General features: G+C 41.5%; 3 protein-coding genes across 6 annotated transcripts in view; all 3 read left to right on the top strand.

The window, feature by feature from the left end:
• The first annotated feature begins 237 nt into the window (after positions 1–237).
• CENPH (centromere protein H) lies at positions 238–7,465 on the top strand. Of its 2 annotated transcripts, none has more exons than XM_027671562.1 (10): positions 238–425; positions 520–575; positions 1,869–1,917; positions 2,354–2,428; positions 3,098–3,154; positions 4,055–4,118; positions 4,403–4,454; positions 5,627–5,784; positions 7,018–7,123; positions 7,246–7,465. In XM_027671562.1, the coding sequence occupies exons 1-9, from the start codon at positions 325–327 to the stop codon at positions 7,108–7,110; spliced, it is 705 nt and encodes a 234-aa protein (XP_027527363.1). In that variant the 5' UTR covers positions 238–324; the 3' UTR covers positions 7,111–7,123; positions 7,246–7,465. The 2 variants fall into 2 exon arrangements, with proteins under 2 accessions (XP_027527363.1, XP_027527364.1); XM_027671563.1 differs by having other exon boundaries at positions 7,230–7,465.
• The window catches only part of CDK7 (cyclin dependent kinase 7), a 34,231-nt gene continuing 26,985 nt past the window's right edge, over positions 7,128–14,373 (top strand). For 2 of the 3 annotated variants that reach the window (XM_027671559.1, XM_027671560.1), the window contains exons 1-2: positions 7,128–7,137; positions 13,823–13,833. In XM_027671559.1, the coding sequence (XP_027527360.1) occupies positions 7,136–7,137; positions 13,823–13,833 (13 nt within the window). In that variant the 5' untranslated portion in view covers positions 7,128–7,135. Of the gene's footprint in view, positions 7,138–13,822; positions 13,834–14,034; positions 14,186–14,373 lie in introns of those variants that run through there. The other variant, XM_027671561.1, reaches the window with a different exon arrangement.
• MRPS36 (mitochondrial ribosomal protein S36) lies at positions 8,049–12,073 on the top strand. The gene is made up of 4 exons (XM_027671564.1): positions 8,049–8,132; positions 9,188–9,251; positions 10,487–10,689; positions 11,902–12,073. Exons 1-4 carry the CDS (start codon positions 8,094–8,096, stop codon positions 11,917–11,919), a joined length of 324 nt encoding a protein of 107 aa, XP_027527365.1. The 5' UTR covers positions 8,049–8,093; the 3' UTR covers positions 11,920–12,073.

The raw sequence follows: 14,373 nt of genomic DNA, 5'->3' as shown, positions 1-14,373 counted from the left end.
TGCACTTGATCTTAAGGTCTCTTTTAACCCTAAAGTCTATGGTTTTAAAGAGTGCAGGTCTATTCACTCAGTATGTATTTATGGTAGTATACTTGTGAGTTGTGTTAGTGGCTTACACCTGCTGGCTCTACCTCTAGGAGAACAGTAGGTCAGACAAAAGGATTACTGCGCTTTGCCTGCTGCTCTCAGCTTTGCTTTTTTTGCCTCCGTTGCACGAACCACCCACACATTCCCGCGCTGCCCTCAGGCCGGGCCCCGCCCCACTGCTCTGCGCAGGCGCGGGGCGCGCGGGCCGCCGGGAGCTGCGGGGTTTGAGTGAGGGCGATGGCGGCAATGTCCTGGAAGTTGGAGCAGGAGCTGGAGCAGGGCAGGGCCCCAGCGTGGCCCCAGGGCGGCCACGACATGGGTGTCCTCAAGCTGCTCCGGTCAGTGCTGGCGGGACGGGACGGGGAGCAGCCTGGGGGAGTGGGATGGCGGGATGTGCAGCGTCTGACCGTTGTCGCTTTTCCCCCGCCGCAGCCTGCGGGACCAGATGAAGCAGCAGCTCATGGAGTACAGCGCGGCCGTTCGTGGCGGTAAGCACGCCCCTCCTCCCATCGGGATCTTACACTGTCTAATAATGCGACGTGGCTAATATATTTATATGTTTTTAATTATCCTTTAAAAGTGCTCGTTACAATAATGAAATATTTTTCTTGGCTACGCGTTTTACCGCGTTTTCTAGGCGGCTCTTGAGACGTGTTTGAATGCTTACAAAGATGCCGTATGGTTGTCGCCCACTGCCCTTTCCCCTCTTTTCTGGGTTTGCACTTTAGACTCCTCTGACATGTCATGAGGGTTTTCAGGAATCTGATCACTGGGGCTGAAGTCTTGCCAAAAGTCTGCCAAAGTGCAACAATACTGATTTAAGGTGTTTCAATCATCTGAGGACTTCCAGGGTGGTCTGTCGATTATCTGTCTGGGCAAGGAGGGTACCAAGATGGGGTATCATAGAATTACTTGGGTTGAAAGAGACTTTAAAGACCATCTGGTTCCACAGCCTCTGGCATGGACAGGGACACATTCCACCAGACCAGGTTGCTCAGAGCCCCATCCAACCTGGCCTTGAACACTTCCAGGGATGAGGTAGCCACAGCTTCTCTGGGCAAGCTGTGTCAGTATCTCACCACATTCAAAGTAAGGAAATTCTTCCCTATATCTAATATAAACTTGCCCTCTTTTGATTTAAAGCCATTCCCCCTTGTCTTGTCTCTACATGCCCTAGTAAAAAGTTTCTCTCCAGCTCACTTGTAGGCTCCCTTCAGGTAGTGGAAGAACTTGGTAAGATCATCCCAGAGTCTCTCTTCTCCAGGCTGAACAAATCCCGTTCTCTCATCCTTTCCTCATAGGAGAGGTGCCCCAGCCCTCTAATCAATTTCATTGCACTTCTCTGGGCTTGCTCCAACAGATCCATGACCTTCTTATGTTGGGAACCCCAGAGCTGGATGCAGTACTCCATGTGGAGTCTCACAAGGGCAGTCAAAGGGCAGAATCACTTCCCTTGATCTCCTGGCCACACTTCTGATGCAGCCCGGGATGTGGCTGAGTACATCACTTCCTCTGAACCATCCAACTGCATATATAGAGCAATGCCACAAGCCAGCTCTAGCACATCTAAAAAGTGCTAAATGAAAATATTTAAAAATCTAATTATTTCTCTGATACAGCTGATTGATAATATAGTCTCAGTAACAGTAAAAGAGATTATAAAGCTTGGAGATGGAAATAAGAAATAGCTTGCTTGCACAAAAAATGCTGATCCTTTATGCTCTATAGATTGTATGTAAAAGTCTACACTGGGCTTTCTTTAGTGATGTTCTCTTTTGCAGGTCAAACAACTTTCCTTGATCAGGTTGTTGAGGAAAAACATATTCAAGGGTATGTCACTGGATAACTTTGAACTTTTAATGTATTTTAAAATAAAAAGGAGAATGGTTAGAAGCTGAACTTGGAGGTTCTCTTCTAGTTACTTCTGCTTAGTGAATCTCTGGATTAACAATCAGTACTTTGCAGCAGTTTGGTGAAAATAATGAAAATTAAGAGAAAATGTGGGGAAGAAATGCTTTACTCGGTCTCCTAATGTAGTTCTCTATGTGATGTTGCTTCTAAATTTGCAGTCCTTCATGTGATTGCTAGAATTCTCTAATATAGTCCTACATGCTAAATTACTCCTAGCCCTTATAATTTGTGGTTCACATGAAAAATTTTTACATTATATATGTAGAAAAAGGTTAAAATGTGACATTACTTTTAAACTTTTTGTTATCTTCACACTGGGTTTGTCTGTTTGTTTTTGGTTTTTTTTTCCCTTCAGTATCACAGAAGATTTGCAAATAAATAAAGAGGAAATAGAAGTCTCTTTCTGGAACAAGACATTGGCCTTGCAAAGGTAGAATTTTCTTCCCCCTTTATTTGGAGTTTTCCTCCCTATGTGTGCACACATAAATACATATATACATAAGTCTTGTTAAAATGGAATTTCAAAGTGGTATGAGGAGGTGGGGAGATTTTAGTACCATTGAACCATAGGAATGCAGATGGACAGGCGTAGAGAACAAAAAAAAACCCTACCAGATGAAATGCATAAACAGAAAAGTTCCCTCACAGTTGCAATAGTGTGACTGTATAAATCAGTAAACATATTTCTTGGACGTATTTTATAAGTGCATATGAAAAGGTAGAATTTGATAATGTTAGACATCTCCTGTGTTACATTGCTGTTCATTTGAATTTCCACCTTTGCCCAGCTTCCTTTCTGCGCACTCTAGGATTAATCATGTCTGGGTATGTTTGGCAAGAGAGAAAGGAGTTGTCACTCTCACAAATAATCATCAATACTCCTTCCATGTCCTGAGAGTTAAGCTCTGTTATTTAAGTGTGATATTTACAATGTACTGAGTATTTTGTATATATAATTCCGATATGACAGTAGACATAAATGGAATCTTGGAAATTACCTTTTTCTGTTACTTATTTAAATCTGCTTCCCTCAGTTTCCTGCTTCTCTCAATTTCTTATCAGTTCTCATCAGTCATACGTTATTCCTTACACTATGCAGGATCCAGCTTATGGCTGCCCTGAGAAACAAAGTGAATCAAGATGGTAAAGACTCATGGTAAGGTGTTCTTTGGAGTCAGATGGCTAGAAAGGAATGGACTTTGCGCATCATATTGTGACACATTTCTAGATTACTTCATTGTACCTCTTTTGAAAGCAAGCTTCCTTCTTCTAGGTTTGACTGAATGATATACTGTCTACTGTCTGGTTAGAATCAACATGATCAGACCTCATATACCCACAATGGATTTACATTTGGGCTCTGAATTAACCAACCTTTGCTTATAGAGATCGTAACTTTTGATTCACCAGTGAAAACTACTTGTAGCTGAGAGAGGTTTTTTTGCCTTTGGGGCCTGAGTTACCTGCATTTACAATAGTTGAGAACATATTATGGGCTTGTAACTGGGCCTGGCCTCTACTTTGCTGTCCTTACTAATTATTCATGTGGGAACAAAGAGACTTTGAAAAAGAACTGAAAGAATAAACATGTTTAAAATTAGCTTTTAATTTCCTACCCAATATTAATGGGAACACACGTATGAAGTGTAATGTGAGAAATTTAATTTCTGTCAGAAATGCAGCTGAAGAGATTGCATCTCTGTAATGTCTCTGCCACATGTCAGAATTCAGGACCTTTAATTCATAGCCATTCCCAGGTGGCTAGGGTTCTTTGATGTCTTCCATGCTCTATGATTTCAAAATGTTAAACAGATTTAACCAAAACCTTAGGGAAACTGAGAGGGAAATTGAGAGGGAAATAAGGGGACTATTTGGCCCCTACAATGATACTTAGTACATTAACTGTAAAAAAGAAAGGGTGCAGACACCCAACATTATTTTGGTGTCAGGACAAATGGGAAATTCTGTATTTAAACCAAATAACCTTGATAAAAACATTTATGATGTTGACTTATATTAGTGGTCTTAAGGTGTGCAACTGTGTTTCCTTTCTTAGTCTGATCCTGGAAACAGTGAATCGCATAGCGTTGCTAAGCCGGACAATAATCAAATATCAGCAGGTAAGTGGCAACTGTAGCTTCTGTTACAGTTGTGCAGGTCAACCAACCTCAGCATGGGCAGGAGTGCACTTTGAAAGCAACAGGACTGCACAAGTCATTTAAAGCTAAGTATGTGGAGCAAAGGTTCTTACTGCTGTCAAAATTACTGAAATGATTACTTGAAGAGAGTATGTAAGAAAGTCTGCTTCTACAGCTGCTCTTAACTGCTTTTGTGGATTGAATTAGTGTCTTTCAATATTTTTTGGAGACAAGAGTCTAGGAAATACTTTTTTTTTTCCTTTCAGCTAGCACATGAGAAGAAACAGAAGTTGATTGACATTAAAAGGAAAAGAGTCTGTAAGTTTGTTAGCTGTATGGACTTTGTTTTGTATTTGAACATACAGTTCATATTTTGAAGTTGTTCTTATAGCAATATTAATTTATATGTGAAGTAACAAAACTCTCAACACAATTATAAAACTTCTTAAAAGAGTAGGAAGTCCTACAGAAATGAACTGATGTGTTGCCTACTTGAGCATGAGACTGCCATGTTGTAATGAGAGATGCAAGAAAATACTCAAAACCAACGTGGCAGCATTTTATTATTTGGTGTAAGCTCACCAGGAAATTACACATCATTTAGTAACTTAAATCAGCCCTACAGCACTTGAGAGATTTTTTTTTTTGTCAGACTGCACCTTTTTGAGGTGTTTGCGGAATAGGGAGGGGATTTACTTATCAAGAACTCTCATAATAGTACATATATATAGTCTTGTAAGAATGGGTCAAATTTAGATGTGAAGTCACTATTCAGAACTTTGTAAGGTAAATGTGTTTTTTGAATGCTCCCACTGTCATGACCGGATTTGCCACCGTTTTTTAACGGCTATTGTTCGGTTCACACGTGAAGAGTTGTGTATATGTTGACAGTAAGGAACAAACACAATGAAATAACTGTTTTCATATGAAAAATTACATCGTTGATATCCTTGCAAATAAGGGATGGAATGCTTTGCAGCATTCTTTCAGTGTATGAACTGTCCCTTAATGGTTTTAATCAGTCTAGCTTTTAGCCAGGTTTCCTATAAAAATAGTAATATTCGCTGGTCATGTCCGTATGTTCCTTGTACAACTTTGGAATTTGATTTCATCCAAATCTAAAAGAGGGGAAATGGTCTTAAAAATCTATAAAAATACCTATAAAAGTTGTGGAAGTCGAAAACAGGATATAAGACATGTTGAAATTACAGTCCCTATCTGAGAGAAATGCAGACAGCATACAAGGTACTTTCTGTTCTGCTGACAACCAGGGAACAAATTGATGTAGTTTGATACCAGATAACCACAGCATGTGTTGCCTCTTATGTGAAAGAAATATCTTGAGGCATATTGGAGGGAAAGGGTGGAGTGGGAAGCTAGGGTTATTGCAGTGGAAGTTCTTTAGGTGGCTATGAGGAAAAAAGAGTATATTTAGTTCTACTGCTCACTTAAGTACTTCTTAACACTTCATCTTCCTAATGATGGAACAGCACTTAAAAAAGACCAAAGAAGAAAACTACAGCAAATTCAGACTATGAAGAAAAAACAAAAGAAGGAAAAAGGAAATATGAACCTGGTTGAAGCAAAGATGCTTCAGAACTTAGAAGAAGAAAGATTGTTGACTACAGTAATTCAAAATGTGTTTCAGGTAATGTGTTATGTCTTTTAGAACCAAATTTGCAATTTTTCATTACAATCAAGATAATATAGTATATGGCAAATGTAACTTCAACAACACAAAATTGGGTTTTCTAGAAACTATATGTAACAGTAGTAATAGAAAAACTGCTGTATGAAAGGAAGACGTTTGTTGCTTTAGAGGCTAAAAACATGAAATCATCACAAACTTCTTTGGAGTAATTATTTACAGAGTTTAGAGACAGTCTATTAATCTGTATTTGTTCAAAAGTACAAAAGCTACAAAAATAATGCATTTTCTTTTAGAACATCTGTCACAGCAATTGCTGTGTTTCATTATACTATGAGTCATCTTTGCACCCCACCAAATCAGCTTCCCCCATCTCACAGTTAGGAAAAATAAATAGGTGTTAATCCCATGTTACCACTGAACCTCCATCTGCTCCTGACCACATGCCCTCTGTGTTTGTGTCACCCACTGAAACCCTCTGAAAGCCTTGGCCTGCAGCCGCAGCCTGTCTCCAGATTTTTTCAGCAGCATAGCCTTTGCCCTTTCAGTTCCACATGTGTCAGGTTCTGCTGACTAGTCTGTATCCATGCAGCTGGCTGGCAGGTCATCTGGAGTGTGGAGTCATGCAAAGTGAGGAAGAAAACCTCATGATCTGGGGTAGGGTGGAAAGGTCTCAGGCAGAGAAAGAATTTCAAAGACAGTGTGTCACATCTTTTTGCACTGCATGGTATGGCTAGTACAATTGTGCATTGATCACATTGTTACATCTCAAATTGAGAATGAGAAGTTAAACATTTTAGTGGGCTTAAAAGTGGAGTCCTAGAATTATCTCCTGGTTTTGTATTCCTGAAGTTTTCTGAGCCGTACGTAGAGCAAATCTTTGGTTAAATTTAAATTCCCATTTTCAGTCCAAAATGGCAGGGTGAGAATGCTGGTTGTATTATTTTGTGTTTGAGGCAAACTTTATTTCAAAAAAACCCCTCTAATTTTCTGTGTTTAAAATAGGGGTAGTGTGCAAGCACCTCTAGGAAATTAAAAACTTTGCTTTTTTTTGTCTGTGTATTGACAATAGGATCTAAACCAATACTTCCCTTTTTCCTCTTTCCCCCCATTCTTCCTACTTCAAACCCTGTTGAGGATTTCAAGGGCTTTCAAATTAAAAATTAAAAACCAGACTTTATTTGAGATATTTTATTGGGCTTGTTTTAATCGATAAGTCTTCCTTTTTTACAGAATATCATAATTGGAAGCGGAGTTAACTGGGCAGAAGATCCGTCTTTAAAGGCGATTGTTCTACAGCTTGAAAAAAATGTCCATCTTCCATGAATCAGGAGAAATGGTGTTTAATTTTATTTGCATTGTAATATATTAATTAATATTAATTAATTAATATATTTTAATTTTTAACACACATCAATAATTTTTCAGTTTAACCTTTCAGAAAGTTGTTTTTCTCTCTAGAGACTCAGAATGTGTCCACACAACTCTGTGAAGTGAAATTAAATTTCTGGCACACAACAAATGTTTGAATGGGTAATGCAACTGATGAAATGAAACTACCTGAAGACCCACTTCATAGCTGTCCTGTCCGAAGACCTCATCTCTCTCTGAAAGACAGCAATATGCAAGAAAGATGAATAATCTCTGTATTTCAAGCTTTTATGTAAAAGTGGACTTAAACTAAGGCTCTGCTGTCCTCTTTTCCTGCGGATGAGCAGGCTGCAGAGCTCGGGCATGGTACCTGACTCTGCTCTGTCCCAGTGGAAAGCCGAAGCTGGAAAAACTTTTTAGCAAGTTTTTACAATTGGGATTTTTTTGCTATTAAAGCACTTTGTGTAATTTGAAACAGCAGAATTATTATACTCTTAGTTCTTTTAACAGCCTTTTAACAGTTCTTTTAACAGTTCTTTTAACTTGTGTTTGAAGTGGTGACTTCATGCTATCGACTGTGCAGCTAAGCAGTGTTTTATCTACATATTTTTGCCAGCATTTGCTTTCTTTTTTTGTTTATTTGATGTTCAAATGAAGTTTAAGCCTAGGGTGTATAGCATGTTTCGGGACATGTACTGTCTCTTTCTATCTTAGGGTATATTGTCACTTTTAACTTGATGACTAACTAGCAATTTTTTTAGATGGGCTTTTATCGAATAATAAGAATAAAACGCTGATTTGACTCAAAAGGCTTGATTTGGTTTGAGTATTTTTTACTGATGAGGCTGAGGCGCTGTGTTTGGTTGCGCAGGCCCCGCCTGCCGCAGGCGTTCCCCCGGTGTGGGCGGGGTCGGGCGCTGCCCGCCGGGCTCGTCACCATGGGCAGCAAGATGGCGGCCGCCACCAGGGCGGTGCAGGTAAGGGCGGCCTCGGGACAGCGGAGGGGTGAGGCAGCCGGAGCCTTGCGTCGTGTGGCGGGGCTCTCTTCGCCTGGTGCCGCCGCCGAGAAGGAGACCTGAGGCGGTCGTGGCTTGAGGACACGCCGCCGGAGCGGCCGGTGTCCTTGGGAAGAGGCGTACGGTGTCGCCCACGGGTGTCGCAGGTGCTGTGATAGCAGAGGGTGCGGCGCTGGCCGGCAGCTCCTTCCTAGGCTCACCCTCTCCAAGGTGAAAGCATTTTGTACAGGCAGAACGTACAGGTCGCGGTTCCGTCTGCTAGAGCTTTATGGAACCACAGGATGGTGTGGGTTGGAAGGGGCCTTAAAGGTCACCTCGTTCCAGCCCCCCTGCTCTAGGCAGGGACACCTTCCACTATCCCAAGTTGCTTAAAGGTCTATGCAGTCTGGCCTTGGACACTTCCAGGGATGGGGCAGCTAGAGCTTCTTGGGCAACCTGTGGCCGTGCCTCACCCCCCTCACAGTAAAGAATTTCTCCATTATATCTAGTATAAATCTGCCTTCTTTGGGTCGTAAGGTCCCCCCGGAGCTTTCTTTTTCCCAGGCTGAACAACCCCAGGTCTCTCATAGAGACCTCTCCTCATACAAGAGGTGCTCCAGCCCTCTGTTCGTTATGGCCCTGCTCTGGACTCACTCCAGCAAGTCTTGTTTTGGGGATCCCAGAGTTGGGCGCAGCACTCCAGGTGGGATCTCACCAGAGCAGATTGCATTGTGATTGCATTTTTGCAACAGCAGTGGCTGTTTCTGCACACAATGATGTTGCTGTGAGAAAAGGAAGATAACACCTGTGAGTGGTCTGGACATCAGAGTGCAGGAATAGCTTTAAAAGTGAAATTTCCTGGGGTAAACTTAGACCTTTAAGAAGTAGTAAGTGTATCAGAGTAGTAGTGCAGAGAGCAGCAGTATAGTGTGGTTGTTTGATACATTGTACATTCAATTTTATTATTTTGAAGGTAACTGGCTTCTAGAAATACATTTTATGCTTCTTGTTTCTCCCACTACCTTGCTTTGTTCTAGGTAGTCAAGCCACATACTCCGTTAATTAAGTTCCCTGACAGAAAAAGTGGTCCCAGACCTAAAAGTAAGTATTTCATGCATGGATACAGCTTGTGCCACATTTCTTTACATGGACTGTTTTATATAGTAATAAGCACACAATTTTTCTCTTTCAATATCTAACTCAACTGATTTGGAGCAGGATTTTTGAAACATGCTTGGTTTAGTTTGAGGGCAACTCTTTGTCTCTTTACAGACTCTACGAATCTGTGTACACATATAATGCATGCATGTCTTTATTGCTTGATCAAGAAAGATTCACAAAGGTTTCCAGTGCTGCTTTTCTACTTTTATATATATAAAAGTCACATTTTTCCAAATACTAATATTTACCTGAAATAACTGTGCTCAAGTCAATTTGAAGCAGCTTTAGATATTCAGTGATATTTGCAGAAATGATGTTGCATTTTCCTCATCTTTTCTTAGTTGAAGTGTGCAATGTCTGCCGTATTTTCAAAACATGATTATAGCTGGGAGAGCCATTCCACTCTACATTTTAGAAATATTTCCTCATGTTACTAATTAATGCTGAGGAAAAAAATAATTTCATTGCAATCTTTGCCATTAACTTTTATACCTGTATCTATGTTGGTATTTATGGTATTCCCAATACTGTTATATTTAAACCTCAGATTTATATTAGCAATATGTTGTTTTAGTAGTCCTCTGGGATCAACAAAACATCTGAAATGAAAGTAGGAGATGTCTTAATATTGACTGGTGATGCCTGATACTTGGTGGTCATTCTGCATGTGACTAACAAAATTTGATATGGTGCCATTTTTTAATATTAAAGATGGGTACAGCACTGCATTGCATGTTATAGTCTGCTGTTGTGGTTGTAAGCTTATCTTTTTGTAAGATTTTACCTCTTTTTCGCTTGTCTGTCTTTACAGTTGTCATAAACGAAAAATGATCTTAGTTGGCTTAGTTATCTCTCTACATAATTGCTCACAAACATACCTTATAGTACTTTATGCTTTTTCTCCAAGTACAGCTTCCCAGTGAAAAAGCCATTGTTAGCGTATGTGCTGATGTATCTTCTGTTTCTACATCAGTGTTTCTGCCACTCAAACACGCTTTATATTACTGTCAGAACTTTTAGATTCTGCGCTTGATGCATTTAACAACAATAAAACCAGGTTGTAAGAAAAAGAGTGACTTAATTCTAAGATTTTCAAGCACTGGTATCTTTTATTGGTTGCTTATTAATTTTACAGACTGGTAGTATTTCTGTAAATTTTGCAATCTGGGTTTCAGTACAGGAATCTCTACAACCACATGTGCCATCTCTCCATGCTTCAAAAGCACAAGAGTCTGTAGGAGGCAGATCACCAGCATTTCAAAATATTTCACCTGTTAGTAGAGTACAAGGTACACCAGACACTTCTGAATTAGCGAAAACCTTACCTCAGAAATACAGAAGGAAACAAATGTCAGATGAAGAGATTGAATATATTCAAGTAAGTTTTCTTCTTTAGCTTATTTCTACACCTTCTTCTGTGGTATTACATTCTAATTATTGTGAAGTGTACTGCTCTGATCTTTCATGGCTTTGATGCACAATACCCAAGCTACAAATTCTTAAAACAGAAGGTACCCAACTCTCACTGATTAGTAGCTTGTGGTATTGCTGAGCAGAGAGATGTGGACTTAGAACAGACATGCAGGTAAGCTAGCGACAGTCATAGCCTATGTTAATCACCATCACTACCTGCTTTATAACAGCTGTTTAATATGTAATTTGACTGTACTGGACATGAGCACAGGAGTCTGTTCTTAGCAGAGGCTATTATCAGGTAATCAAAGTCCAAAATATTTCTCAAACTAGTTTTCTAAGTTCCATATTAGTAAATGAGCTTGTATTTCTGGTAGTAAAAAACTTTATTAAATTTGATATAAGTATTTTCTACAATATTTGCAAATATGGCTTTGTACATGAAAGGCAAGAAAAGCCTGCTTCTTCTGTAAGAATTCTTAGTTGTAAATACTGAATGCACAAAATATACAGAATTCGTGAAGTGATTGTGAGTTTGAAATGAAAAGATGCTTGCAAAGCTTTGTTAAATGATAAGGACACGTACAGCATAATGATGTTAGTAGAGAATATCAGTTTTCCTGAAAGTATGTGGGTAGGCTGCATCAATGTAGTAGAAATAAAATCACTTATTCCAATAATAATACACTTCTTGACCTCTAGCATAAAGTTTCTTAACAGTGAGTTAAGTTGTAAAATAATTTGTTTGGGAAGATAATGAACTGAATAACTTTCTAGTTTCTCATAAAGGCTCACCTTGGCTTTTGTTTTTTACTTTGCACTTTGGAATGTGGGCAGTGAGAGTAATTTTAAAACTTGTGTTCACTACCATTGTGTTTGTTGGACCTTTCTAGGGTTAGTCTCAGGTCTCTTCAGAGAAGGAGAAGTAGAAGCAGCTGTAACTGTGGGTTGCATGTGTTAATTTTTTTTTAATTCTCCTTTGAAAAAAATTGAACTGTTATTGGCAGATGCTGATATTTGACACTCTGTTCATGTTCTTATACAGATTAAAAAAATCAATATTTTAATCAGAAATTAAAACTAGAACTCTGTTAGTCTACAGTAGTGCAAAAGAGGATTTTATCTCAGTTTTACATTCAATAGAATTGAAATTTAACTGTATGCTTTTCTTCTACAGCGTGGAGGTCCAGAATAAGTGTAGAAGATAGTTTGCTGGCCACCGCTCAAGAATGAAGTACTACATTCACAATAAAGGCATTTCCTTAATATTAAAAATTATTGTATACTAATAGCTTTAATAAAAACCCATATGATGGGTGACAAGGTTGACACAACACATAAGATACCAATTTGTGACCGAGAAGGATTTTCTGTTGGTGGGTAACTAGCAATTGAATCTGCACCATTAAAATATTTTTCTAATTAGCCATTTGCAAAGTCAACAATTTAGCAGTCATTTGATTTTTCTACTGATTGAGATCACAAAATGACAGAATGGATAAGGTTGGAAGGGACCGCAGTGGGTCATCTGGTCCAACCACCCTGCTCAAGCAAGATCATCCCAGAGCACATGGAACAGGATTGTGCGCAGGTGGTTTTTGAATTTCTGCAGTGAGGGAGACCCCACAACCTCTCTGGGCAATCTGTTCAGTGTGCAGTCACTCACACAGTAAAGAAGTTCTTCCTTGTATTCAGGTGGAACTTCTGCACATCAGTTTCTTGCCTATCACTGCTTGTCTTATTGCTCAGCACCACCAAGAAGAGCCTGGGTCCATCCTCTTAACACCTTCCCTTCAAATACTTGCATACATTGATGAGGTCTCCTCTCAGTCCTCTCTTCTCAAGGCTGAACAAGCCCAGTTCCCTCAGCCTTTCCTCACAAGAGAGATGCTCCAGTTTCCTTCATCGCCTTTGTAGCCCTCCTCTGGACCTGCTCCAGGAGCTCCATGTCTCTCTTGTTCTGAGGAGCCCAGAACTGGAGACAGCACTCCAAGTAAAGCCTCACCAGGGCTGAGTAGAGGGGCAGGATCAGCTCCCTCGACCTGCTGGCAATGCTCTTCCTAATGTACCCCAGGATACCATTCACCTTCCTGGCCATAAGGCCTCACTGCTTGCTTGTGGACAGCTCGCTGTCCACCAGGACCCCCAGGTCCTTCTCCACAGAGCTACTTCCCAGCAGGTCAGCCCCAGCCTGTGCTGGTGCAGGGGGTTGTTCCTCCCCAGGTGCAGGACCTGCACTTGCCCTTGCTGACTTTCAGACAGTTCTTCTCTGCCCATCTCTCCAACCTGAGGAGATGCTTCTGAGGGGCAGCACAGCCCTCTGGGGTATTGGCCACTCCTCCCAGCTTTATGTCATCAGTGAATTTGCTGAGGAGGCATCTGTCCCCTCATCCAAGTCATGGGTGAACAAGTTAAACAATACTGGGCCCAGCATTGAACCTTGGGGGACACCACTAGTGACAGGCCTCCAGCTAGACCCTGTGCCACTGATTATGATCCCCTGGGATCTGCTGTCCACCTCACTGTCCACTCATCCGGCCCAAACTTCCTGAGTTTGCCTATGAGGATGTTGTGAGAGGCAGTGTCCAAGTGCTGAAGTTGAGGTCAACAATACCCACTGCTCTCCCCTCATCCATCTAGGTAGAGAGTGCTTCATCACAGGAAGCAATCAGGTTGGTCAAGCATTACTTTTGTCCTCTATAAAGATACAGATGACAGGGATTGAGGTGAGGCTGACTTACGAGGATGATTCACTGGGAATGATTTTACAGGCAGGAAAGGGACACTGATGTACTCTCAGAGGTGAAGGCTGTTCTTCACGGAGTAACTTAGTAAAGAACAGCAAAGCTTAGGCAGATAGGGAAATTAATTTTCAAATGAGAAATTTCTCAGTAAGTATTTACCTCTGATAACTACTGAATGGTAGTTTAAAGAACTATATTGTAAATAATTGCTCATAAGGAAGATGTTTTAAGAGTATAATTAAGATTTTCCAGTAAAATCTAATAAAGTGGCTGAGAGCACTCCTTCTAAACAATAATAATGGATTTATTGCATAACGAAAGTTCTCTATGCAGACAGTATGCGGAGTTTTCTCCGGAAGCAGATCTGAGACTGGGATCAAAACAGAAGCAGCTTCTGGGACAACCTCTTGACTGTTTCAGCAGGCATGTACAGTGACAAGCCCAAAGTATTCCCCAGAACACTGCCAGACCCCTACTGGAATGGTAGCGCGCTCGCCCCACCCGCGGCCGGGGCGGGCGCAGGGGGCGGGGCGGGGGCGGGGCGGGGGCCGGAAGCGGCGCGGCCGCGGGGTCAAAGCACTGCCCCGGATCCCCCAATCCCGGGGATTTTTCGATCCCGTGGGTCTTTCAGCCCTCGCGCTGCGGATTCCGCCGGCAATGGATGCGCGGGCGCGCGCCAAACGCTACGAGAAGCTCGACTTCCTGGGGGAGGGGCAGGTGAGCAGCCCGTGTGGCCGCCCGGCCGTGGCGGGAGCGGCGCACAACGGGCCTGCGGAGTGCGTGGGGGCCTCCCCTCACACGGCACGTCAGCCCTGCTCACGGCAGCATCTCTCTCCCCCCCCCCGCTCTCTCTTTCTCTCTCCCTCTCCCTCCCTCCCTCCTTCCCTCCCCCTCCCTCCCTCCTT

Source organism: Neopelma chrysocephalum, unplaced genomic scaffold, assembly GCF_003984885.1.
Source record: "Neopelma chrysocephalum unplaced genomic scaffold, ASM398488v2 Primary Assembly neopelma1_97102, whole genome shotgun sequence".
Lineage (NCBI taxonomy): Eukaryota > Metazoa > Chordata > Aves > Passeriformes > Pipridae > Neopelma > Neopelma chrysocephalum.
Note: the sequence above shows the minus strand (reverse complement) of the source record. Positions and strands in the feature narration are given on the sequence as shown.

Bases quoted from the DNA above. Each gene is read 5' to 3' on its own strand.
- MRPS36 (XM_027671564.1), top strand. From the start codon at position 8,094: ATGGGCAGCAAGATGGCGGCCGCCACCAGGGCGGTGCAG. The intron at 8,133-9,187 runs GTAAGGGCGGCC...GCTTTGTTCTAG, and splicing joins CCGCCACCAGGGCGGTGCAG to GTAGTCAAGCCACATACTCC. The intron at 9,252-10,486 runs GTAAGTATTTCA...TCTGGGTTTCAG, and splicing joins AAGTGGTCCCAGACCTAAAA to TACAGGAATCTCTACAACCA.
- CENPH (XM_027671562.1), top strand. From the start codon at position 325: ATGGCGGCAATGTCCTGGAAGTTGGAGCAGGAGCTGGAGCAGGGCAGG. The intron at 3,155-4,054 runs GTAAGGTGTTCT...TTCCTTTCTTAG, and splicing joins CAAGATGGTAAAGACTCATG to TCTGATCCTGGAAACAGTGA. The intron at 4,119-4,402 runs GTAAGTGGCAAC...TTTTCCTTTCAG, and splicing joins CAATAATCAAATATCAGCAG to CTAGCACATGAGAAGAAACA.